This window comes from Salvelinus alpinus, chromosome 25 (assembly GCF_045679555.1).
Source record: "Salvelinus alpinus chromosome 25, SLU_Salpinus.1, whole genome shotgun sequence".
NCBI lineage: Eukaryota > Metazoa > Chordata > Actinopteri > Salmoniformes > Salmonidae > Salvelinus > Salvelinus alpinus.
Window position 1 is genome coordinate 29,464,147 of NC_092110.1, and position 27,500 is coordinate 29,491,646.

At 45.4% G+C, this 27,500-nt stretch overlaps 2 protein-coding genes across 4 annotated transcripts in view; one reads left to right on the top strand and one right to left on the bottom strand.

Annotated features, from left to right (window-relative positions):
* Window positions 1-27,500, bottom strand: part of LOC139553793 (estrogen-related receptor gamma-like) — a 351,374-nt gene that overhangs the window by 309,174 nt on the left and 14,700 nt on the right. The window lies entirely within an intron of this gene.
* LOC139553778 (uncharacterized) lies at window positions 338-4,051 on the top strand. Of its 3 annotated transcripts, XM_071366433.1 has the most exons (10): window positions 338-1,088; window positions 1,176-1,352; window positions 1,443-1,504; window positions 1,587-1,673; window positions 1,761-1,802; window positions 1,871-2,044; window positions 2,124-2,159; window positions 2,258-2,812; window positions 3,094-3,205; window positions 3,300-4,051. In XM_071366433.1, the coding sequence occupies exons 1-7, from the start codon at window positions 1,025-1,027 to the stop codon at window positions 2,157-2,159; spliced, it is 642 nt and encodes a 213-aa protein (XP_071222534.1). In that variant the 5' UTR covers window positions 338-1,024; the 3' UTR covers window positions 2,258-2,812; window positions 3,094-3,205; window positions 3,300-4,051. The 3 variants fall into 3 exon arrangements, with proteins under 3 accessions (XP_071222534.1, XP_071222533.1, XP_071222535.1); XM_071366432.1 differs by lacking the exons at window positions 2,124-2,159; window positions 2,258-2,812; window positions 3,094-3,205; window positions 3,300-4,051 and having other exon boundaries at window positions 1,871-2,115; XM_071366434.1 differs by lacking the exons at window positions 1,761-1,802; window positions 2,124-2,159; window positions 2,258-2,812; window positions 3,094-3,205; window positions 3,300-4,051 and having other exon boundaries at window positions 1,871-2,115.

Sequence of the window (27,500 nt, forward strand, 5' to 3'; positions counted from 1 at the left end):
CAAATTGAGACTCTGCATGCAGAGTTCTGCAAAAATATCCTCTGTGTACAACGTAAAACACCAAATAATGCATGCAGAGCAGAATTAGGCCGATACCCGCTAATTATCGAAATCCAGGAAAAACCCTTTAACCCTCCTATTATGTTGCGGGTCAATTTGACCCATTTCCACTTTTGAGTTGTCTAAACCACTAGTTAACCTTCTTTTTATCCATGAAATGAAATGACTATTCCTCATTTAGGGTCATGAACCTCACTTCAAAATGTGGACACACTGATGTGTTGTGGAATGTCTGTGTAGATTTTGTTTACAAACATGATGTGGGTCATTTTGACCAGGGGCCTGTTGCACAAAAGTAGAATTAAGACATCCGGGATAAATGACTCAGCTGAGCTCAATGAAGCCAAAACATGTGCGTCCAGGCTTAATTGGTTGCACAAAGACCAAGCCAGGATGAGCAGACACGGATTCATTAAGCCAGGTGAAACCAATCCTGGATAGGTGCGCGCTCACGGCTCACTCAAATAGACCCCGCCACAGATCACAGATTAACTGATTTACCATGGCAACTAGAGCCGCGTACTTTTCCCCGTCGGAAGCACAAATCCTCATGGAGGCATACGAGGAGGTAAAAGATATAATTAAGAAGAAAGGCAACACCGCCACAGTGATAAAGCAAAGAGAAAAAGCGTGGCAAAGTATTGCAGACCGCCTGAATGCGTAAGTAGTGCACAATTACACACTCACCGCTCCGCTGAAACATCACAATTACAATTCAAATATTTAATTCACATCTCCAAAAATGCAGTTGTACTGTAATTATGAAACGGTTAAATTTTTAATTGAAATGCACTGCAGATATGAGTGAAATTGTGTAAAGTAACTCCATCACACTGTATAAAGCTATGATACATTTTTTGATATTTTTACTGAAAACAAGACAAAAATACCAAGTAATTTTTTGCAGTGTGACTCCATTAAATGTGTGTGTGTGTGTGTGTGTGTGTGTGTGTGTAGATTAAACATGAACGGGCCAAAACGGACATGGCAGCAGGTCAAAATCAAATACAAGAACATTCTGCAGAATGGTATGGTCCCTGACTAATATTTAACAAAGCACAAGCATATATTGTACCCAGAAGGTGCCTGCTCACACATTGTCTGTACTGTTTTAGCAGTGAAAAAGAATACCCACAGACAAGGCACGGGTGGTGGGTCACCAAAGGCTGACCTTACCCCAGCAGAGGACATGGCCTTGGAGCTAAATAAAGGCAGGCCCGTCTTAGAGGGGATCCCTGGGGGGAAAGAGACGAGCATAGGTTCCTCCCAAGATGCCACCCGCTTCATTCAAGGTATGTCCTTCCATCTCTACATGGGATACAACCACATTCATATTGAATCAATTTGGACTGTCTGACTTTGGTTTACCTATTGCCTTGCAGTGTCTGGCAGCACTGTGTTCCTGTTAGAGCCACCAGCACAAGCACCAGACGATGCTGATCCAGTGAGTACTCCATCAAAGGCATACTGTAGGCCTGGCATGTCTTGTCTACTAGCTTCAATATGAATCCGATTAAATGTGATAGGGTGAAGGCCCCAGTGCAGCAGCAACAGCACATGATGGAGACGATGATGAGGAGGAGACCATCTCTCTGGATTCCAGAAGGCATGAGGTATCATGTTAAGACTGTGAAAGTACTATTTACTCTACAATGGTGAGGAGTCCTCATCAAAATCAAAAAATCTAATTTCTTTTACAGGACCCAGATGCTATACAGTGGGAAAACCAGCCTGGCAACATAGTGCGTATTAATAAAAGGACACCACATCCTGCCAAATTCCAGCTGCGCTAATTGTATTGTGTTCACAGAGCTCACAAGCTATCAGAAAGTTGTATGGCAACCACCTCCGGCGCCAAATAGAACTGGCAGACATAGACATTCAGTACAAGAAGAAAAAGATGGAAAATCTTGCACTGGAGTCCGAAATAAAAAAGAGGACAATTAGGAAACTGGACCTTGAAATAAAAAAACTTGAGAGGGAGGTGAGATATGCCTTCAATGTACACTGTATGCTAACTGTAACACAAATGTATTAATCATTATTTTTCTTTCCTCCCCCAGCTCCAAGAAGATGACACAGCTCAAAATAAAAATTAGGTATATTCTCGTAAAGTCAAGTGAGCCATGACATATGAGCTCTTATTGTGAGCACACAGGACGGTGGCATCTTTCTAAGGTTTTTTTTATTTTCCCAGCAATCAGTACAACCAAGTCATCGTTATAAGGCATCGCCCTCTTTTGCCCACCCCCCCAGCACCAGGTGTGGCCACTAGCCTATATGAAGGTCCAAAACTGTGTGTTCCTTTCTGCTCTGACAATGGCATGCCCATTCGTGCGAGATGTGGTGGATGAAGAAGCACTTGTGCTGAGGAGAGCCTTCAGGCGAGAAAGGGTCTTCAGGGACCGGTTGGACCCACTGGCCTTCCCTGATGACCATCTATATGAAAGATACAGGTTTTCTGCAGATGGCATCAGGTATCTATGCAGACTACTGGGTCCCAGGATTAAGCACCGCACTGCACGGAGCCATGCACTGAGTGTGGAGCAAATGGTTTGTGTGGCCTTGCGCTTTTTTGCTAGTGGAGCCTTCCTGTACTCAGTGGGGGATGCAGAACAGCTGAACAAGGCCACAATTTGCCGCACAATAAGGAGTGTGTGTCTGGCTATCAAAGCATTAGCAGATGTCTTAATCTCCTTCCCTGGCCACAGAAGACTCTGTGACATCAAAGAGGAGTTCTATAGGATTGCAGGTAAGAGGATCTACAAATTACAGGACAACTGTTAACACATAGTAGGATACTCATTACTTTGTGTGACAGGTTTCCCCAATGTCATTGGTGCAGTGGACTGCACACACATAAGGATAAAAGCCCCCTCAGGTGCCCATGAGGCCGATTTTGTGAATAGGAAATCCTTTCACAGCATTAATGTTCAGGTGAACATAACTTTTTGATATTGTCCATTGACGAACACTCTGCATTGCCAGTGATGTGCATTGATTGGTGTAATATTCCTCATCTTATGATTTCAGATGGTCTGCAATGCTGACTGTGTGATCAGCAATGTTGTGGCAAAATGGCCTGGCTCAGTCCATGACTCCAGAATCTTTCGGGCCTCTGAAATCTATCAGTGCCTATCACAAGGTAAGCCACACAACCCCTATTTATAACCATCATGGCTGTGTCAAGAATATCACTGTGTTTATGAGGTAGTAATGATGAGATTTTGTGTTGACAGGTGAATTCTCTGGTGTGTTGCTGGGAGACAGGGGGTATGGCTGCCAGCCTTTTCTCCTGACACCTTTCACAGACCCCCAGGAAGCACAGCAGGCCTACAACCATGCCCATGCCAGGACCAGGGCCAGAGTTGAAATGACCTTTGGCCTCCTGAAGGCACGCTTTCACTGCCTTCACAAATTAAGGGTCAGCCCTGTTAGGGCATGTGATATTACTGTGGCTTGTGCTGTCCTCCACAATGTGGCCTGCCTGAGGAAGGAGAGGGCCCCCAGAGTGCCACCAGCCATGGACTGGGACAATCCGGCAATCTTCCCTGATGACGACAGTGGTCGGCTGCTGAGGGACCAATATGTGTTGAATTATTTTAGTTAGTATGTGTGCTTTCAATTTTGGTTAAATATGTCCTGCGGTGGCAGAGGAATTTGGTTTTTTTTGGGTTCGTTTTTTGACGAATTTGGCCTCTTATGATGTTTGTGCGGTATACTGTGTGTAATACAAGGCTGCAGGGAGGCTACTGCATCCATTCATTTGTCTGTTCAGTTGATGTGTATGGATTTGTCCTGCATTTATTTTAGTGTGCAGACATGCAGGGTGTGTTATATACAGACCTTTGAATGTGTATGTATCATTTTGTATAATATGCTTGGATTCTGTGCTTTCCATCTTGTAGAGTCACTGTGACTTCAGTTTCGAAAGGAGCTGATGGTTTACCTGCTTTGTTTTGTCCTTATTCAATAAAGGAACATAATGTTACACATTGTGTTTTTATATTCATATGGAATGTGTATTTGTTTATATGACAGAGTACTAGGGCCACACTGAAGAAAAAGGATAAAGTCATAAATTTATGAGGCTGGTTCTTTCTGCAGAAAAGCTACATATTGTTTTTACAGTTTTGATACTTATGACAATGTGATACTTAATATTCTGGCACATCAGCATGTCTTTGTTTATGAAACCATACTGAAGTACAATTTCACGAAATGCCCCACATCTGTCATTTTAACAACTGTCCTCCTTTAAAACAACTGGTTACAATATTATGACTTGTGTTTTTTTCCCCTCTGTGGCCCTAATATTCTATCATTTTATATATAGCCTTATAGTCTATGGGAAACTGTAAATTATCTAATGATAGCAACATCATCTAAAAATCATTTTTTATCCAAAATCATTGAAATTAATGATCACAAACGTTTAAATAATAACAGTGGGTCTAGTTATATGTGATAACAATGTATAGTGAGCAGTGAAATAACTATTGGTTTCCATTTGTGGTGACTGCTGACTGACATTAGGGATGAGATTAAATAGATCCTGGAATTTAGCCTGGTCTGGAGCAGGCTAGCTCCACAGAATAAATCTCCATGGTAATTTATACCATAACATATCCTCCTGCCCCCTATCCATCTTTAGTGCAACCGGATTACGGATCAATTGAGCCAGGATCACCAAGATATCCTGGCTTAATCCCTTATCCTAGTTTTGTGCAACAGGCCCCAGGAGGCTGTCAAGTGTATAAATATTTGCACAGGTCCAAAATAAACAAGTGTATTTGATGTATTTAGTTTTGACTGGTTCTGGTTGCATTTGTATAATTCTGTTTGGGTGAAAAGGAGCTTTCCCAAGCGTCTCCTTCTCAGTGCGAGAGCAACAGATCTCTAACACTCAAAAAGAGCTCCAAACAGAAAATGCTTGTTTGTGAGAAAGGAAATATGTTTAACAAATAGTTCTTAAATATAGAGTCTTTGAAATAAAATGTTCTTGTATTTCTTATTTCTGAAAGGTCTGACAAGACAAAATAAAGTTTGGGCTGGTTTTACTTGATTCTTTGACTGTCTTGAATGTGTTTAAATCAAATCAAATCATATCAAATCAAATCAAATTTTATTAGTCACATACACATGGTTAGCAGATGTTAATGCGAGTGTAGCGAAATGCTTGTGCTTCTAGTTCCGACAATGCAGTAATAACCAACAAGTAATCTAACCTAACAATTCCACAACTACTACCTTATACACACACAAGTGTAAAGGGATAAAGAATATGTACATAAAGATATATGAATGAGTGGTGGTACAGAACGGCATAGGCAAGATGCAGTAGATGGTATAGAGTACGGTATATACATATGAGATGAGTACTGTAGGGTATGTAAACATAAAGTGGCATAGTTTAAAGTGGCTAGTGGTACATGTATTACATAAAGATGGCAAGATGCAGTAGATGATATAGAGTACAGTATATACATATGAGATGGGTAATGTAGGGTATGTAAACATTATATTAAGTGGCATTGTTTAAAGTGGCTAGTGGTACATTTTTACATAATTTCCATCAATTCCCATTTTTAAAGTGGCTGGAGTTGAGTCAGTATGTTGGCAGCGGCCGCTAAATGTTAGTGGTGGCTGTTTAACAGTCTGATGGCCTTGAGATAGAAGCTGTTTTTCAGTCTCTCGGTCCCTGCTTTGATGCACCTGTACTGACCTCGCCTTCTGGATGATAGCGGGGTGAACAGGCAGTGGCTTGGGTGGTTGTTGTCCTTGATGATCTTTATGGCCTTCCTGTGACATCGGGTGGTGTAGGTGTCCTGGAGGGCAGGTAGTTTGCCCCCGGTGATGCGTTCTGAAGACCTCACTACCCTCTGGAGAGCCTTACGGTTGTGGGCGGAGCAGTTGCCGTACCAGGCGGTGATACAGCCCGACAGGATGCTCTCGATTGTGCATCTGTAGAAGTTTGTGAGTGCTTTTGGTGACAAGCCGAATTTCTTCAGCCTCCTGAGGTTGAAGAGGCGCTGCTGCGCCTTCTTCACGACGCTGTCTGTGTGGGTGGACCAATTCAGTTTGTCCGTGATGTGTACACCGAGGAACTTAAAACTTTCCACCTTCTCCACTACTGACCCGTCGATGTGGATAGGGGGGTGCTCCCTCTGCTGTTTCCTGAAGTCCACAATCATCTCCTTTGTTTTGTTGACGTTGAGTGTGAGGTTATTTTCCTGACACCACACTCCGAGGGCCCTCACCTCCTCCCTGTAGGCCGTCTCGTCGTTGTTGGTAATCAAGCCTACCACTGTAGTGTCATCCGCAAACTTGATGATTGAGTTGGAGGCGTGCATGGCCACGCAGTCGTGGGTGAACAGGGAGTACAGGAGAGGGCTCAGAACGCACCCTTGTGGGGCCCCAGTGTTGAGGATCAGCGGGGTGGAGATGTTGTTACCTACCCTCACCACCTGGGGGCGGCCCGTCAGGAAGTCCAGGACCCAGTTGCACAGGGCGGGGTCGAGACCCAGGGTCTCGAGCTTGATGACGAGTTTGGAGGGTACTATGGTGTTAAATGCTGAGCTGTAATCGATGAACAGCATTCTCACATGGGTATTCCTCTTGTCCAGATGGGTTAGGGCAGTGTGCAGTGTGGTTGCGATTGCGTCGTCTGTGGACCTATTGGGTCGGTAAGCAAATTGGAGTGGGTCTAGGGTGTCCGGTAGGGTGGAGGTGATATGGTCCTTGACTAGTCTCTCAAAGCACTTCATGATGACGGAAGTGAGTGCTACGGGGCGGTAGTCGTTTAGCTCAGTTACCTTAGCTTTCTTGGGAACAGGAACAATGGTGGCCCTCTTGAAGCATGTGGGAACAGCAGACTGGGATAAGGATTGATTGAATATGTCCGTAAACACACCAGCCAGCTGGTCTGCGCATGCTCTGAGGACGCGGCTGGGAATGCCGTCTGGGCCTGCAGCCTTGCGAGGGTTAACACGTTTAAATGTTTTACTCACCTCGGCTGCAGTGAAGGAGAGCCCGCAGGTTTTGGTAGGGGGCCGTGTCAGTGGCACTGTATTGTCCTCAAAGCGGGCAAAAAAGTTGTTTAGCCTGTCTGGGAGCAAGACATCCTGGTCCGCGACGGGGCTGGTTTTCTTTTTGTAATCCGTGATTGACTGTAGACCCTGCCACATACCTCTTGTGTCTGAGCTGTTGAATTGCGACTCGATTTTGTCTCTGTACTGGGACTTAGCCTGTTTGATTGCCTTGCGGAGAGAATAGCTACACTGTTTGTATTCGGTCATGCTTCCGGTCACCTTGCCCTGGTTAAAAGCAGTGGTTCGCGCTTTCAGTTTCACGCGAATGCTGCCGTCAATCCACGGTTTCTGGTTTGGGAATGTTTTAATCGTTGCTGTGGGTACGACATCGTCAATGCACTTCCTAATGAACTCGCTCACCGAATCAGCATATTCGTCAATATTGTTGTTGGACGCAATGCGGAACATATTCCAATCCGCGTGATCGAAGCAGTCTTGAAGCGTGGAATCAGATTGGTCGGACCAGCGTTGAACAGACCTGAGCGCGGGAGCTTGTTGTTTTAGTTTCTGTTTGTAGGCTGGAATCAACAAAATGGAGTCGTGGTCAGCTTTTCCGAAAGGGGGGCGGGGGAGGGCCTTATATGCGTCGCGGAAATTAGTATAACAATGATCTAGGGTTTTTCCAGCCCTGGTAGCACAATCGATATGCTGATAGAATTTAGGGAGTTTTGTTTTTAGATTAGCCTTGTTAAAATCCCCAGCTACGATGAATGCAGCCTCAGGGTGTGTGGTTTCCAGTTTACAAAGAGTCAGATATAGTTCGTTCAGGGCAGCGTTGTGAGCATACATTTAACTGTCAATCTGACCCATACCTGTCACGTTCCTGACCTGTTTTCCCTTGTTTTGTATTTATTTAGTATGGTCAGGGCGTGAGTTAGGTGGGTTGTCTATGTGTGATTTTCTATGTTGGGATTTTGTGTTCGGCCTGGTATGATTCTCAATCAGAGGCAGCTGTCAATCGTTGTCCCTGATTGAGAATCATACTTAGGCAGCCTGGGTTTCACGTGTGTTTTGTGGGTGTTTGTCTACCATGTTAGTGTTTTCACCACACGGTACTGTTTCGGTTTTCTGCACTTCGTTTATTGTTTTGTATTTCAGTGTTCAGTTTCGGTTTTAATAAATCATCATGAGCACGAACCACTCTGCATATTGGTCCGATCCTTCTCGCCTCTCCTCGTCCGATGAGGAGGACGAAATAGACAATCGTTACAATACCGCAATGGAAGTGTCACGCCCTGACCTTAGAGAGCCTTTTTATGTCTCCATTTGGTTTGGTCAGGGTGTGATTTGGGGTGGGCATTCTATGTTCTGATTTCTATGTTTTTGCATTTCTATGTGTTGGCCGGGTATGGTTCTCAATCAGGGACAGCTGTCCATCGTTGTCTCTGATTGGGAATCATACTTAGGCAGCCTTTTTCCCTTTTGTCATTGTGGGAAGTTGTCTTTGTTAGGGGCACTATAGCCCTTGTAGCTTCACGGTCGTTTTTGTTATTTCTTGTTTTGTTGGCGACATTTTACAAATAAAAGAAATGTATTTTTTTCCCACTTTTGTTTATTATCTACTTCAGTTGCTTTGGCCATGTTAAAGCCCTTCAATTGAATTTAATTGAGAGAGAGATGGGATATCATAGTAGTGCTTGGTTGGTTTAGGCTGTACTGGCAGGACAAAGACATGCCGTCTCTTCTCCAATGGGAACAATCCTGGAGATATCTATCATTATATGTCACCTACTGTACCTCTCTTTCTGGCTCTCTATCTGCTTTCCCCTATTTCTCCTTTCCTCTCCATATCTCCATCTCTCTCTCTCTCTCTCTCTCTCTCCTGGAGTTAACCATCACAGTGTGTCATCTCTGTCACTAGTCTAGGGGGAGAAGGGACAGTCAGCAGAGTAAACATATGGACTGTGTGACATATAGACACCTATATACAGTACACTGTGCTGCTTAGTCAAACACTGTTGAGGTTTATAAACAGAAACATCCCACCAGGGGATGGGAGAAACACTAAGCTCAACAAACTCTCTCCATTTCCATCCATCCCTCTTCATACTACAATCCACACTGAGTATACCAAACATAAGGAAAAGATTCCTAATATGAGTGTCGAAAGCGTTCCACAAGGATGTTGGCCCATGTTGACTCCAATGCTTCCCATAGTTGTGTCAAGTTGGCTGGATGTCCTTTGGCTGGAGGACCATTCTTGATACACTCTGGAAACTGTTGAGGGTGAAAAACCCAGCAGCGTTGCAGTTCTTGACACAAACTGGTGCGCCCGGCACCTACTACTATATAGTTCAAAGGCACTTTTCCCATTCACCCTCTGAATGGCACACATACACATTCCATGTCTCAATCGTCTCAGTGAACGAACCATTGACAATACAGAAGACAGAGGAGACAGAGAACAAGGAGATACCCTGAAGAGTTCATCAATACTAAGCTCTCAGAACATGTGATGGGTTATAGGGCTCCAAACATAGTTATTTGTTTCAATTTAGACTATACCCACTACTTACGAACATTACAACAAGTTGAAGTATAAGTATAAGCTTCAGCTAATTAAAATCGTTGACGTAGTTGCATGTGATCAAAGGCTACATGTTAGCTGTCCCCATTACAAAACCTGGCATATTTAGCCCTATGCTAACATCACCAGGTGGCAGTGATTATTTCTAGTAACAAATTCCGCATCCACAAGTATGGACCCTATACGTTTGTCCAAATGGTGAACCTAGATAAGCCAAAAGTCATGGTGGATAATGTCCATAGGCTACAGACAGATATTACCACTAAATCTACTGAACTAGAGGATTTCATCCCAGAACCGTAGGAAATCCAGAGCAGGCTTTCTAAACAAACAGAGAGTTACTGTGGAAGTCTGTCTCAGAGGACCAAAGCAAGGGGTCAGCTCTGCCGTGTATACCCAAAAGAGCTCATCCCTTCTGTGCTGGAATTAGCGCTACGTCCCCCTATCCTGACATCATAATGTTGGTGACAACATCCTTGAGATGAGTGTCCTTTTGGACTGTGTGTGTGTGTGTGCGTGCTTGCGTGCGTGCGTGAATGCATGCGTGTTGGGGACAGTCATGCATCTCGGCCAGCGACATGATTCATGAAAATGTCACGCTGACGGGAGCTCAAACTGAGAGAGAACAGTCTGTTCTTCCAAAATACCCCATCTGACAAATAACACTGCAGGAGAAACAAACACACACAGAAATGTAAACAGACACACACTAGCACAGACACTGTTCTGGGCTGGCTCTGGTGCTGGTCAGTACTACACTGTTCTGGGCTGGCTCTGGTGCTGGTCAGTACTACACTGTTCTGGGCTGGCTCTGGTGCTGGTCAGTACTACACTGTTCTGGGCTGGCTCTGGTGCTGGTCAGTACTACACTGTTCTGGGCTGGCTCAGGTGCTGGTCAGTACTACACTATTCTGGGCTGGCTCTGGTGCTGGTCAGTACTACACTGTTCTGGGCTGGCTCTGGTGCTGGTCAGTACTACACTGTTCTGGGCTGGCTCTGGTGCTGGTCAGTACTACACTGTTCTGGGCTGGCTCTGGTGCTGGTCAGTACTACACTGTTCTGTGCTGGCTCTGGTGCTGGTCAGTACTACACTGTTCTGTTCTGTACTTTGATAGAGACATGCTGGACTGTTCTGTACTTTGATAGAGACGTGCTGGACTGTTCAGTACTTTGATAGAGACGTGCTAGACTGTTCAGTACTTTGATAGAGACGTGCTGGACTGTTCAGTACTTTGATAGAGACATGCTGGACTGTTCAGTACTTTGATAGAGACGTGCTGGACTGTTCAGTACTTTGATAGAGACGTGCTGGACTGTTCAGTACTTTGATAGAGACGTGCTGGACTGTTCAGTACTTTGATAGAGACGTGCTGGACTGTTCAGTACTTTGATAGAGACATGCTGGACTGTTCAGTACTTTGATAGAGACGTGCTGGACTGTTCAGTACTTTGATAGAGACGTGCTGGACTGTTCAGTACTTTGATAGAGACGTGCTGGACTGTTCAGTACTTTGATAGAGACGTGCTGGACTGTTCAGTACTTTGATAGAGACATGCTGGACTGTTCAGTACTTTGATAGAGACGTGCTGGACTGTTCAGTACTTTGATAGAGACATGCTGGACTGTTCAGTACTTTGATAGAGACGTGCTGGACTGTTCAGTACTTTGATAGAGACGTGCTGGACTGTTCAGTACTTTGATAGAGACGTGCTGGACTGTTCAGTACTTTGATAGAGACATGCTGGACTGTTCAGTACTTTGATAGAGACGTGCTGGACTGTTCAGTACTGTGTTGAGGCCAGTGTCAGTGATGGTCAGTACTGTGTTCAGGCCAGTGTCAGTGATGGTCAGTACTGTGTTGAGGACAGCGTCAGTGATGGTCAGTACTGTGTTGAGGCCAGAGTCAGTGATGGTCAGTACTGTGTTGAGGCCAGAGTCAGTGATGGTCAGTACTGTGTTGAGGACAGAGTCAGTGATGGTCAGTACTGTGTTGAGGCCAGCGTCAGTGATGGTCAGTACTGTGTTGAGGCCAGCGTCAGTGATGGTCAGTACTGTGTTGAGGCCAGCGTCAGTGATGGTCAGTACTGTGTTGAGGACAGAGTCAGTGATAGTCAGTACTGTGTTGAGGCCAGCGTCAGTGATGGTCTGTACTGTGTTGAGGCCAGCGTCAGTGATGGTCAGTACTGTGTTGAGGCCAGCGTCAGTGATGGTCTGTACTGTGTTGAGGCCAGCGTCAGTGATGGTCAGTACTGTGTTGAGGCCAGCGTCAGTGATGGTCAGTACTGTGTTGAGGCCAGCGTCAGTGATGGTCAGTACTGTGTTGAGGCCAGCGTCAGTGATGGTCAGTACTGTGTTGAGGCCAGCGTCAGTGATGGTCAGTACTGTGTTGAGGCCAGCGTCAGTGATGGTCAGTACTGTGTTGAGGCCAGAGTCAGTGATGGTCTGTACTGTGTTGAGGCCAGTGTCAGTGATAGTCAGTACTGTGTTGAGGCCAGTGTCAGTGATGGTCAGTACTGTGTTGAGGCCAGAGTCAGTGATAGTCAGTACTGTGTTGAGGCCAGCGTCAGTGATGGTCTGTACTGTGTTGAGGCCAGTGTCAGTGATAGTCAGTACTGTGTTGAGGCCAGTGTCAGTGATGGTCAGTACTGTGTTGAGGCCAGAGTCAGTGATAGTCAGTACTGTGTTGAGGCCAGCGTCAGTGATGGTCAGTACTGTGTTGAGGCCAGAGTCAGTGATAGTCAGTACTGTGTTGAGGCCAGCGTCAGTGATGGTCTGTACTGTGTTGAGGCCAGAGTCAGTGATGGTCAGTACTGTGTTGAGGACAGAGTCAGTGATGGTCAGTACTGTGTTGAGGACAGAGTCAGTGATGGTCAGTACTGTGTTGAGGACAGAGTCAGTGATGGTCAGTACTGTGTTGAGGACAGAGTCAGTGATGGTCAGTACTGTGTTGAGGACAGAGTCAGTGATGGTCAGTACTGTGTTGAGGACAGCGTCAGTGATGGTCTGTACTGTGTTGAGGGCAGTGTCAGTGGTGGCTTGCATCTGTATGCGTATGATTCAGTCTGCTATAAATATGTCTGCCCTTTCTGCCTGGCCAACCACACGGATTAGCAACTCTCTTCACTGGGCTCACCAGCCCTAAACAAACACAAGATACACACACACATAAACACTGATACTGTGAAAAACACAGGGAGAAAAAAATATGTTATGTGCGAAATAGAGTTTGAGAAGAACTTGCCCGCAGCATTCAAAACTACTGTTTGATTCTGATTCACACAACCCCAGTCACTCCCTAACCATCAACCCTGTCTGTCCAACTCCAGTCACTCCTTAACCATCAACCCTGTCTGTCCAACCCCAGTCACTCCCTAACCATCAACCCTGTCTGTCCAACTCCAGTCACTCCCTAACCATCAACCCTGTCTGTCCAACCCTCACTCACTCCTTAACCATCAACCCTGTCTGTCCAACCCTCACTCACTCCTTAACCATCAACCCTGTCTGTCCAACCCTCACTCACTCCCTAACCATCACCCCTGTCTGTCCAACTCCAGTCACTCCCTAACCATCAACCCTGTCTGTACAACCCCACTCACTCCCTAACCATCAACCCTGTCTGTACAAAACTCACTCACTCCCTAAACATCAACCCTGTCTGTACAACCCTCACTCACTCCCTAACCATTAACCCTGTCTGTACAACCCTCACTCCCTAACCATCAACCCTGTCTGTACAACCCTCACTCACTCCTTAACCATCAACCCTGTCTGTCCAACCCCAGTCACTCCTTAACCATCAACCCTGTCTGTCCAACCCCAGTCACTCCCTAACCATCAACCCTGTCTGTCCAACCCTCACTCACTCCTTAACCATCAACCCTGTCTGTCCAACCCTCACTCACTCCTTAACCATCAACCCTGTCTGTCCAACCCTCACTCCCTAACCATCACCCCTGTCTGTCCAACCCTCACTCACTCCTTAACCATCAACCCTGTCTGTACAACCCTCACTCACTCCTTAACCATCACCCCTGTCTGTACAACCCTCACTCACTCCCTAACCATCACCCCTGTCTGTACAACCCTCACTCACTCCTTAACCATCACCCCTGTCTGTCCAACCCCACTCACTCCTTAACCATCAACCCTGTCTGTACAACCCTCACTCACTCCTTAACCATCACCCCTGTCTGTACAACCCTCACTCACTCCTTAACCATCAACCCTGTCTGTCCAACCCCAGTCACTCCCTAACCATCAACCCTGTCTGTCCAACCCTCACTCACTCCTTAACCATCACCCCTGTCTGTCCAACCCTCACTCACTCCTTAACCATCAACCCTGTCTGTACAACCCTCACTCACTCCTTAACCATCAACCCTGTCTGTCCAACCCTCACTCACTCCTTAACCATCACCCCTGTCTGTCCAACCCTCACTCACTCCTTAACCATCACCCCTGTCTGTACAACCCTCACTCACTCCTTAACCATCAACCCTGTCTGTACAACCCTCACTCACTCCTTAACCATCAACCCTGTCTGTACAACCCTCACTCACTCCATAACCATCACCCCTGTCTGTACAACCCTCACTCACTCCTTAACCGTCACCCCTGTCTGTACAACCCTCACTCACTCCTTAACCATCACCCCTGTCTGTACAACCCTCACTCACTCCTTAACCATCACCCCTGTCTGTACAACCCTCACTCACTCCTTAACCATCAACCCTGTCTGTCCAACCCTCACTCACTCCTTAACCATCAACCCTGTCTGTACAACCCTCACTCACTCCTTAACCATCACCCCTGGCTGTACAACCCTCACTCACTCCTTAACCATCACCCCTGTCTGTACAACCCTCACTCACTCCTTAACCATCAACCCTGTCTGTACAACCCTCACTCACTCCTTAACCATCACCCCTGTCTGTACAACCCTCACTCACTCCTTAACCATCAACCCTGTCTGTACAACCCTCACTCACTCCTTAACCATCACCCCTGTCTGTCCAACCCTCACTCACTCCTTAACCATCACCCCTGTCTGTCCAACCCTCACTCACTCCTTAACCATCAACCCTGTCTGTACAACCCTCACTCACTCCTTAACCATCACCCCTGTCTGTACAACCCTCACTCACTCCTTAACCATCAGCCCTGTCTGTACAACCCTCACTCCCCCACCGGCAGATGTGACTCACCCAGGATTGTCATGGTGACCACCATGGTAACCTCTGACCTAGGGGCGAGTGGAAGAGAACCAGGTCAGAGAGAGACAGACAGAGAGCTATGATAGTGGTAACTAGTTGTAAATGTAAGTAGGAGAGAGGGTTGGAGGAGGAAGCAGATCAAAAAAGCACAGACAGCTTTTTACTTGAACAATTGAGATTTTCTTACTCCGCCATCTCCCCTCTCTCCTTTCCCTTCACCTCCCCTCTCTCTCTATCTCCCCTCTCTCTCCTTTCCCTTCACCTCCCCTCTCTCTCTATCTCCCTTCTCTCTCCTTTCCCTCCATCTCCCCTCTCCCTCCTTTACTTCCGTCTCCCCTCTCTCTCCTTTCCCTCCATCTCCCCTCTCTCTCCTTTCCCTCCATCTCCCCTCTCTCTCCTTTCCCTCCATCTCCCCTCTGTACCCCACTGGCCCCTACTTACCCCTCCATCCTCCCTTACGCCTCCACACCCTTACCCCTCCATCCCCCTTACCCCTCCATCCCCCTTACTCTTCCATCCCCCCTTATTCCTCCATCCCCCTTACCCCTACATCCCCCTTACCCCTCCATCCCCCCTTATTCCTCCATCCCCCTTACTCCTCCATCCCCCTTATCCCTCCATCACCCCTTATTCCTCCATCCCCCTTACCCCTACATCCCCCTTACCCCTCCATCACCCTTACCCCTCCATCCCCCCTTATTCCTCCACCCCCCCTTACTCCTCCATCCCCCTTATCCCTCCATCACCCTAACCCTTCATCACCCTTACCCTCCCATCACCCTTACCCCTCCATCACCCTTACCCCTCCATCCCCCTTATCACACCAACACACACACAAACACACACACACACTCACACACAGACACTCACACACACTCACACACTGACACAAACTCACACACACAGACCTTGGGCTGGGAAAGTGTATGTGTGTAGGTGTGCGTGTGTGGTGTTTGTGTGTGTGTGTGTGTGTCCTGGGAAACGCCAATGGAAAAAGGCCTGAGCGACGGGCTCATCATTCTTACTCCTCAGTCTCTCAATACCTCACGCAGATATTTATATATATATGTAAATACACATGATAGGTGGCCGCACTCGGGTTTCAATGAAAATACTAGGGCTGAGATGCGATACACAGGGGCTAAAGCCAGGAGCTATTAACAACCTGGACATCACACACACACACACACACACACACACACACACACACACACACACACACACACACACACACACACACACACACACACACACACACACACACACACACACACACACACACACACACACACACACAGCTACCTCACCCCATCTGACCCCATTCCAAGGCAGAGCCAAGGGAAAATATGACACACACAACACACCTATCCACACCCCCTAAATCCCCTCACAACCTCACACACACACACACACAGCAACTCCCCCCTGATTTAAGACCGGCATGTCTTATCACTGGGGGGGGGCATTATAAATAGGCCTCAAGTGGCAACCAGACACCAGGGAGCAGGGTAACAAGACGGCCACTGTGGTATTTATAGGGGACGGAGGGACCAACCGACTCACTGGGGTCACCAGGAAGGAGGGAGGGAGGAGGGACATGTGAGAGAGGTTGGATTGACCATGAAGTATTCCATAGCAGCTGTGATGTTAAGATTCAGTAGAGCTGTTGTCATCATGACTCTGACCATGATAGGTTATGGTCAAAACTGGGTCGTGGTCAAGTAAGCTCCATGGTCAGACATGATGGAGAAACAGAGTTTTTAAAACCTCATTTGTTACAACTACATCCCGTTTCCATTGACCCTGATTTCCAAATTTCCTCGTATCCTCTGACCTTTTCATTGACGAAAGGACAGGAGGAGAAGGACACAAGGAAGCAAAACTACAGTACATTGGGAAATATTCATGAACAATTGCATGCATCCTACTTTTCAGAAATAATATGAGATTCAACAAAGGTGTAGACTAAGAGGCAGCTTAGGGTCTGAAAGAGTTTCTCACAAAACAGTACTAGACAGAGAAAAACAAGAGATGATCAATCAAACAGCCCGGCAGTCCAAACTAGGCCAAACTGTACACACTCACACAAACCCTGTTCGGTAAGACTGTGATGGGATGAATAGGGTGATGTAGTATGCCTCTCTCTCTCAATCTTTCTCTCTCAATCTTTCTCTCTCTCTCTCTCTCTCTCTCTCTCTCTCTCTCTCTCTCTCTCTCTCTCTCTCTCTCTCTCTCTCTCTCTCTCTCTCTCTCTCTCTCTCTCTCTCTCTCTCTCTCTCTCTCTCTCTCTCTCTCTCTCTCTCTCTCTCTCTCTCTCTCTCTCTCTCTCTCTCTCTCTCTCTCTCTCTCTCTCTCTCAATTCAACTTAAGGGCTTTATTGGTATGGGAAACATATGTTTACATTGTCTAAGCAAGTAAAATAGATAATAAACAAAAGGGAAATAAACAATACAAAAATAACAGTAAACATTACACTCACTAAAGTTCCAAAATAATAAAGACATTTCAAATGTCACGTTGTGTATATATACAGTGTTGTAATGATGTGCAAATAGTTAAAGGACAGAAAGGAAAATAAATAAACATAAATATAGGTTGTATTTACAATGGTGTTTGTTCTTCACTGGTTGCCCTTTTCTTGTGGAAACAGGTCACAAATATTGCTGGTGAGATTACACACTGTGGTACTTCACCCAATATACATGGGAGTTTATCAAAATTCTTTGTGGGTCTGTGTAATCTGAGGGAAAAATGTGTCTCTAAAATGGTCATTCATTTGGCAGGAAGTTAGGAAGTGCAGCTCAGTTTCCACCTCATTTTGTGGACAGTGTGTACATAGCCTGTCTTCTCTTGAGAGGCAGGTCTGCCTACGGCGGCCTTTCTCAATAGCAAGGCTATGCTCACTGAGTCTGTACATAGTCAAAGCTTTCCTTAAGTTTGGGTCAGTCAGTGTACTCTCCGTTTAGGGCCAAAAAGCATTCTAATTTGTTCTGTTTTTTGTTCTGTTCTGTGTTCTGTTTTTTTTCTTCTTTTTTTCTGTTTTTTGTAAATTCTTTCCATTGTGTCAAGTAATTATCTTTTTGTTTTCTCATGATTTGGTTGGGTCTAATTTTGTTGCTGTCCTGGGGCTCTGTGGCATCTGTTTGTGAACAGAGCCCCAGGACCAGCTTGCTTATGGTGCTCTCCTCCAGGATCATCTATCTGTAGGTGATGGCATTGTTATGGAAGGTTTGGGAATTGCTTCCTTTTAGGTGGTTGTAGAATTTGTCTCTTTCCTGGATTTTGATAATTAGCGGGTATTGGCCTAATTCAGCTCTGCAACCATTATTTGGTGTTTTATATTGTACAAGGAGGATATTTTTGCAGAACTCTGCATGCAGAGTCTCAATTTGGTGTTTGTCCCATTTTGTGAATTATTGGTTGATGAGTGGACCCCAGACCTCACAACCATAAAGGGCAATGAGTTCTATATCTGATTCAAGTATTTTTTATCCAGATCCTAATTGCTATGTCGAATTTTCTGTTCCTTTTGATGGCATAGAAGGCCCTTCTTGCCTGGTCTCTCAGATCGTTTACAGCTTTGTGGAAGTTACCTGTGGCGCTGATGTTTAGGCTGAGGTAAGAATTGTTTTTTGTGTGCTCGTAGGGCAACGATGTCTAGATGGAATTTGTATTTTTGGTCCTGGCAACTGGACCTTTTTTGGAACACCATTATATTGGTCTTACTGAGATTTACTGTCAGGGCCCAGGTCTGACAGAATCTGCGCAGAAGATCTAAGTGCTGCTGTAGGCCCTCCTTGGTTGAGAACAGAAGCACCAGATCATCAGCAAACAGTAGACATTTGACTTCAGATTCTAGTAGGGTGAGGCCGGGTGCTGCAGACTGTTCTAGTGCCCTCGCCAATACGTTGATATATATGTTGAAGAGGGTGGACTTAAGCTGAATTCCTGTCTCACCCCACGGCCCTGTGGAAAGAAATGTGTTCGTTTTTTACCCATTTTAACCACACACTTGTTGTTTGTGTACATGGATTTTATAATGTCGTATTTTTTCCCCCAACACCACTTTCCATCAATTTGTATAGCATGCCCTCATACCAAATTCAGTTGAAAGCTTTTTTGAAATCAACAAAGCATGAGAAGATTTTGCCTTTGTTTTGGTTTGTTTGTCTCTCTCTGTTTCTCATTCTCTTTCTCTTTATCTCCCTCTCTCTCTCCCTCCGTCTGTTTCTCTCTCTCTTTCTCTTTGTTTTTCTCTCCCTCTCTCTCTCATCTTCATATGACAGGTGGTGTCAGGTTAGAGAATATACACATACAGAAAGATCAAGAAAGGGGCAGAGAGAGAGACGGCGAGGTAGAGAGCGAGAAAGAGAGACAGAAAGAGAGAAAAAGAGACAGATAGAAAGAGAGAGAGAGAAAGAGAGAGAGACTGAAAGAGAGAGAGAGAAATAGAGAGAAAGAGAGAGGATGAAGGCAGCAGAGTTGTTTCCAGGGTTGGAACATAGTGTTCTACTCTCCAACAGAACCAATGAATCTATCCTTATGACACTGTCTAGCTCTCAGAGAGAGAAAGATGTAAAGGGTGAGGAGAGAGAGGGAAGGATGGAAAAGGAGAGGAGAGGGAGAGAGAAAAGGGGCTAGAAAAAGAGAGGTAGAGATGAAGAGGAAGAACAACAGAAAGAGCGAGAGAGACTAGCGAGAGAGACTAGGGAGAGAGAGAGAGAGAGAGAGAGAGAGAGAGAGAGAGAGAGAGCTACTAGCTGGATTTGTAGGAGCTATATTACTTCCCTGTCCGTTTGTCTGTGATTCCACCTCTGACCTGTGTTAACTGCATAAATAGTGTGCTCTTCTGGGGTGCCGGGGTAGCGCTGAGGGCTAAACGTGTCCCGGCTAATGAAGCTTTCAGCGTGGGGCTGCTCTGACAGCTGGCGGGGGAGGGCCGGGAACTACATGCCATGAAATAAGGAGTAAAATTGATTAGCAATTTTCATTTACACAGCTAAACAAAAGCTGCTCTGCAAATCAGGGGAAGCCATGTTAAAAATGCACTATGCAGAAATCACACTGCCATTTCCTGGTTGTTAAAACTCTAATAGTTCACCTAATTTCAGTTTATGTGACAAAACCTGTTGAGTCTGCAGACGTGTTGCTGTGCGTTTTGCTGCCAACTTTACTTTACTTTGCTAGCTGACAACTTTACGTTTTTTTTGTTTTGTTTTTAATTACCGTTTATATTTTTAGTTTTTCCATCGCAACTTTCTTCCCTCATTCAACTTTTTCACTCCGGACGCTTTATCTGGACATGGTTCGTCAACACCTTCAACAGCCGAAGCTAAGTACTAACATTAACATGATGTCTTTTAATTGCAGTCGCTGTACTCATAATATACAGGAGAACGATCGCCTTACGGCGAGAATAGCTGTGCTACAAGCCCAGCTTCAGACGCAATCGTTAGGCAAGGGTAATTTCAGTGTAGGAAAGGAAGAAACAGCGTCTGTGCCACCAGTAAGTACAGATAGTAACGTTAGTATAAATCCCCCCGCACAGTCCCCGCAGCCGGACAACTTTCTCATGGCTTCTGGAGGGAAATGCTGTAGGAATGCTCAACCGGTGTCGCTCATTCAGCCGACAGAAACTTTCAACCGGTTCTCCCCATTATGTAGCGAGTCGGAGTCTGAGTCTGAGTTTTCTCTTGTCTCTACTCCTCCCGTTACGGGGTCTGAGACGCCGAAGGCTCCCACCATTAGCTCTGACAAATTGAAAACCCTAGTCATTGGCGACTCCATTACCCGCAGTATTAGACTTAAAGCGAATCACCCAGCGATCATACACTGTTTACCAAGGGGCAGGGCTACCGACGTTAAGGCTAATCTAAAGATGGTGCTGGCTAAAGCTAAATCTGGCGAGTGTAGAGAGTATAGAGATATTGTTATCCACGTCGGCACCAACGATGTTAGGATGAAACAGTCAGAGGTCACCAAGTGCAACATAGCTTCAGCGTGTAAATCAGCTAGAAAGATGTGTCGGCATCGAGTAATTGTCTCTGGCCCCCTCCCAGTTAGGGGGAGTGACGAGCTCTACAGCAGAGTCTCAGCACTCAATCGCTGGTTGAAAACTGTTTTCTGCCCCTCCCAAAAGATAGAATTTGTAGATAATTGGCCCTCTTTCTGGGACTCACCCACAAACAGGACCAAGCCTGACCTGCTGAGGAGTGACGGACTCCATCCTAGCTAGAGGGGTGCTCTCATCTTATCTACCAACATAGATAGGGCTCTAACTCCTCTAGCCCCACAATGAAATAGGGTGCAGGCCAGGCAGCAGGCTGTTAGCCAACCTGCCAGCTTAGTGGAGTCTGCCAATAGCACAGTCAGTGTAGTCAGCTCAGCCATACCCATTGAGACTGTGTCTGTGCCTCGACCTAGGTTGGGCAAAACTAAACATGGCGGTGTTCGCCTTAGCAATCTTATTAGGATAAAGACCTCCTCCATTCCTGCCATTATTGAAAGAGATCGTGATACCTCACATCTCAAAATAGGGTTACTTAATGTTAGATCCCTCACTTCAAAGGCAGTCATAGTCAATGAACTAATCACTGATCATAATCTTGATGTGATTGGCCTGACTGAAACATGGCTTAAGCCTGATGAATTTACTGTGTTAAATGAGGCCTCACCTCCTGGTTACACTAGTGACCATATCCCCCGTGCATCCCGCAAAGGCGGAGGTGTTGCTAACATTTACGATAGCAAATTTCAATTTACAAAAAAAAAAATGGCGTTTTCGTCTTTTGAGCTTCTAGTCATGAAATCTATGCAGCCTACTCAATCACTTTTTATAGCTACTGTTTACAGGCCTCCTGGGCCATATACAGCGTTCCTCTCTGAGTTTCCTGAATTCCTATCAGACCTTGTAGTCATAGCAGATCATATTCTAATTTTTGGTGATTTTAATATTCACATGGAGAAGTCCACAGACCCACTCCAAAAGTCTTTCGGAGCCATCATCGACTCAGTGGGTTTTGTCCAACATGTCTCTGGACCTACTCACTGCCACAGTCATACTCTGGACCTAGTTTTGTCCCATGGAATAAATGTTGTAGATCTTAATGTTTTTCCACATAATCCTGGACTATCGGACCACCATTTTATTACGTTTGCAATCGCAACAAATAATCTGCTCAGACCCCAACCAAGGAGCATCAAAAGTCGTGCTATAAATTCTCAGACAACACAAAAATTCCTTGATGCCCTTCCAGACTCCTTCTGCCTACCCAAGGACATCAGAGGACAAAAATCAGTTAACCACCTAACTGAGGAACTCAATTTAACCTTGCGCAATACCCTAGATGCAGTTGCACCCCTAAAAACGAAAAACATTTGTCATAAGAAACTAGCTCCCTGGTATACAGAAAATACCCGAGCTTTGAAGCAAGCTTCCAGGAAATTGGAACGGAAATGGCGCCACACCAAACTGGAAGTCTTCCGACTAGCTTGGAAAGACAGTACCGTGCAGTACCGAAGAGCCCTCACTGCTGCTCGATCATCCTACTTTTCCAACTTAATCGAGGAAAATAAGAACAATCCAAAATTTATTTTTGATACTGTTGCGAAACTAACTAAAAAGCAGCATTCCCCAAGAGAGGATGGCTTTCACTTCAGCAGTAATAAATTCATGAACTTCTTTGAGGAAAAGATATCATGACCATTAGAAAGCAAATTACGGACTCCTCTTTGAATCTGCGTATTCCTCCAGGGCTTAGCTGTCCTGGATCCGCACAGCTCTGCGAGGGCCTGGGATCGGGAGAGACACTTAAGTGTTTTAGTACTATATCTCTTGACACAATGATGAAAATAATCATGGCCTCTAAACCTTCAAGCTGCATACTGGATCCTATTCCTACTAAACTGCTGAAGGAGCTGCTTCCTGTGCTTGGCCCTCCTATGTTGAACATAATAAACAGCTCTCTATCCACCGGATGTGTACCAGACTCACTAAAAGTGGCAGTGATAAAGCCTCTCTTGAAAAAGCCAAACCTTGACCCAGAAAATATAAAAAACTATCGGCCTATATCGAATCTTCCATTCCTCTCAAAAATTTTAGAAAAAGCTGTTGCGCAGCAACTCACTGCCTTTCTGAAGACAAACAATGTATACGAAATGCTTCAGTCTGGTTTTAGACCCCATCATAGCACTGAGACTGCACTTGTGAAGGTGGTAAATGACCTTTTAATGGCGTCAGACCGAGGCTCTGCATCTGTCCTCGTGCTACTAGACCTTAGTGCTGCCTTTGACACCATCGATCACCATATTCTTTTGGAGAGACTGGAAACCCAAATTGGTCTACACGGACAAGTTCTGGCCTGGTTTAGATCTTACCTGTCGGAAAGATATCAGTTTGTCTCTGTGAATGGTCTGTCCTCTGACAAATCAACTGTACATTTCGGTGTTCCTCAAGGTTCCGTTTTAGGACCACTATTGTTTTCACTATATATTTTACCTCTTGGGGATGTTATTCGAAAACATAATGTTAACTTTCACTGCTATGCGGATGACACACAGCTGTACATTTCAATGAAACATGGTGAAGCCCCAAAATTGCCCTCGCTAGAAGCCTGTGTTTCAGACATAAGGAAGTGGATGGCTGACAACTTTCTACTTTTAAACTCGGACAAAACAGAGATGCTTGTTCTAGGTCCCAAGAAACAAAGAGATCTTCTGTTAAATCTGACAATTCATCTTGATGGTTGTAAAGTCGTCTCAAATAAAACTGTGAAGGACCTCGGCGTTACTCTTGACCCTGATCTCTCTTTTGACGAACACATCAAGACTGTTTCAAGGACAGCTTTTTTCCATCTACGTAACATTGCAAAAATCAGAAATTTTCTGTCCAAAAATGATGCAGAAAAATTAATCCATGCATTTGTTACTTCTAGGTTAGACTACTGCAATCCTCTACTTTCCGGCTACCCGGATAAAGCACTAAATAAACTTCAGTTAGTGCTAAATACGGCTGCTAGAATCCTGACTAGAACCAAGAAATTTGATCATATTACTCCAGTGCTAGCTTCCCTACACTGGCTTCCTGTTAAGGCAAGGGCTGATTTCAAGGTTTTACTGTTAACCTATAAAGCGTTACATGGGCTTGCTCCTACCTATCTTTCCGAGTTGGTCCTGCCGTACATACCAATACGTACGCTACGGTCACAAGACGCAGGCCTCCTAATTGTCCCTAGAATTTCTAAGCAAACAGCGGGAGGCAGGGCTTTCTCCTATAGATCTCCATTTTTATGGAACAGTCTGCCTACCCATGTGAGAGACGCAGACTCGGTCTCAACCTTTAAGTCTTTACTGAAGACTTATCTCTTCAGTAGGTCATATGATTGAGTGTAGTCTGGCCCAGGAGTGTGAAGGTGAACGGAAAGGCTCTGGAGCAACGAACCGCCCTTGCTGTCTCTGCCAGGCCGGTTCCCCTCTCTCCACTGGGATTCTCTGCCTCTAACCCTGTTACAGGGGCTGAGTCACTGGCTTGCTGGTGCTCTTTCATGCCGTCCCTAGGAGGGGTGCGTCACCTGAGTGGGTTGAGTTACTGACGTGATCTTCCTGTCTGGGTTGGCGCCCCCCCTTGGTTTGTGCTGTGGTGGAGACCTTTGTGGGCTATACTCGGCCTTGTCTCAGGATTGTAAGTTGGTGGTTGAGGATTTCCCTCTAGTGGTGCGGGGGCTGTGCTTTGGCAAAGTGGGTGGGGTTATATCCTTCCTATTTGGCCCTGTCCGGGGGTTTCTTCGGATGGGGCCACAGTGTCTCCTGACCGCTCCTGTCTCAGCCTCCAGTATTTATGCTGCAGTAGTTTATGTGTCGGGGGGCTAGGGTCAGTTGGTTACCTGGAGTACTTCTCCTGTCTTATCCAGTGTCCTGTGTGAATTTAAGTATGCTCTCTCTAATTCTTTCGTTCTCTCTTTCTCTCTGAGAACCTGAGCCCTAGGACCATATGTCAGGACTACCGGGCATGATGACACCTTGCTGTCCCCAGTCCGCCTGGCCTTGCTGCTATTCCAGTTTCAACTGTTCTGCCTGCGGTTACGGAACCCCTACCTGTCCCAGACCTGCTGTTTTCAACTCTTAATGATCGGCTATGAAAAGCCAACTGAGATTTATTCCTGATTATTATTTGACCATGCTTGTCATTTATGAACATTTTGAAAATCTTGGCGCTCTCTAATTTTCTCCTTCTCTCTTTCTTTCTCTCGGAGGACCTGAGCCCTAGGACCATACGTCGGGACTACCGGCCGTGGTGACTCCTTGCTGTCCCCAGTCCGCCTGGCCTTGCTGCTATTCCAGTTTCAACTGTTCTGCCTGCGGTTATGGAACCCCTACCTGTCCCAGACCTGCTGTTTTCAACTCTTAATGATCGGCTATGAAAAGCCAACTGAGATTTATTCCTGATTATTATTTGACCATGCTTGTCATTTATGAACATTTTGAAAATCTTGGCTCTCTCTAATTTTCTCCTTCTCTCTTTCTTTCTCTCGGAGGACCTGGGCCCTAGGACCATGCGTCGGGACTGCCGCCCGTGGTGACTCCTTGCTGTCCCCAGTCCGCCTGGCCTTGCTGCTATTCCAGTTTCAGCTGTTCTGCCTGCGGTTATGGAACCACCACCTGTCCCAGACCTGTTGTTTTTCAACTCTTGATGATCGGCTATGAAAAGCCAACTGAAAATTATTCATGATTATTATTTGACCATGCTTGTCACTTATGAACATTTTTGAACATCTTGGCATAGTTCTGTTATAATCTCCACCCGGCACAGCCAGAAGAGGACTGGCCACCCCTCATAGCCTGGTTCCTCTCTAGGTTTCTTCCTAGGTTTTGGCCTTTCTAGGGAGTTTTTCCTAGCCACCGTGCTTCTACACCTGCATTACTAGCTGTTTGGGGTTTTAGGCTGGGTGTCTGTACAGCACTTCGAGATATTAGCTGATGTACGAAGGGCTATATAAAATAAAATTGAATTGAAAAAAATTGAAAAACAAGCAAGTATAGTTTAGGGAATCATTGTACCATCTAAACCGCTGTGAAATATATTTTCTATAACCAAAAATATTGTATTTTTAGCTGTTTGAAGCTTGTGTACAAAACTGAAAGTGAAAGACGCAAAAACGGATCTAACGCTTCTTGCCTTCAATGAGAATGACAGAACAATAACACATATTTCTGTCTGACTTCGGTCTGGTCGTCCAAAAAGTCATATATGGCAGCTTTATATGTTGGTGGAGAGACCTGTTGGGGTGAGAAAAAAATATATATTTCGCCAATGAGAACTAAAGCCAAATATGCTACATTCACGATACCCTTTTTTTGGGAGAGAAATAGAGAGAGAGAGACAGAGAGAGAGAAGGGGGAGAGAGAGAGAGCGCACACAAAAATCTATACCTACCTCGGCCTAAACATCAGCGCCACAAGTAACTTTCACAAAGCTGTGAACGAGCTGAGAGACAAGGCAAGAAGGGCGTTCTATGCCATCAAAAGGAACATCAAATTCGGCATACCAATTAGGATCTGGCTAAAAATACTTGAATCAGTTATAGAACCCATTGCCCTTAATGGTTGTGAGGTCTGGGGGTCCGCTCACCAACCAAGAATTCACAAATTGTGACAAACACCAAATAGAGCATTTTGCAAAAATATCCTCTGTGTACAACATAAAACACCACATAATACATGCAGAGCAGAATTAGGCCGCTAATTATCAAAATCCAGAAAACAGACTTTAAATTCTACAACCACCTAAAAGGAAGCGATTCCCAAAACTTTCCATAACAAAGCCTTCACCCACAGAGAAATGAACCTGGAGAAGAGTCCCCTAAGCAAGCTGGTCCTGGGGCTCTGTTTACGAACACAAACAGACCCCACAGAGCCCCAGGACAGAAACACAATTAGACTCAACCAAAACATGAAAAAACAAAAGATAATTACTTGACACATTGGAAAGAATTTACAAAAAAACTGTGCAAACTAGAATGCTATTTGGCCCTAAACAGAGAGTACACAGTGGCAGAATACATGACCACTGTGACTGACCCAAACTTAAGGAAAGCTTTGACTATGTACAGACTCAGTGAGCATAGCCTTGCTATTGAGAAAGGCCGCCGTAGGCAGACCTGGCTCTCAAGAGAAGACCGGCTATGTGCACACTGCCCACAAAATGAGATGGAAACTGAACTGCACTTCCTAACCTCCTGCCAAATGTATGACCATATTAAAAACACATATTCCACAAAGACCCGCAAAGAATTCGAAAACAATCCCAATTTTGATAAACTCCAATATCTATTGGGTAAAATAACACAGTGTGCCATCACAGCAGCAAGATCTGTGACCTGTTGCCAAAAGAAAAGGGCAACCAGTGAAGAACAAACACCATCAGTCTTTATATACACACCATCACTCTTTATATACACACCATAATTCTTTATATACACACCATCACTCTTTATATACACACCATCACTCTTTATATACAAACCATCACTCTTTATATACACACCATCACTCTTAATATACACACCATCACTCTTTATATACACACCATCACTCTTAATATACACACC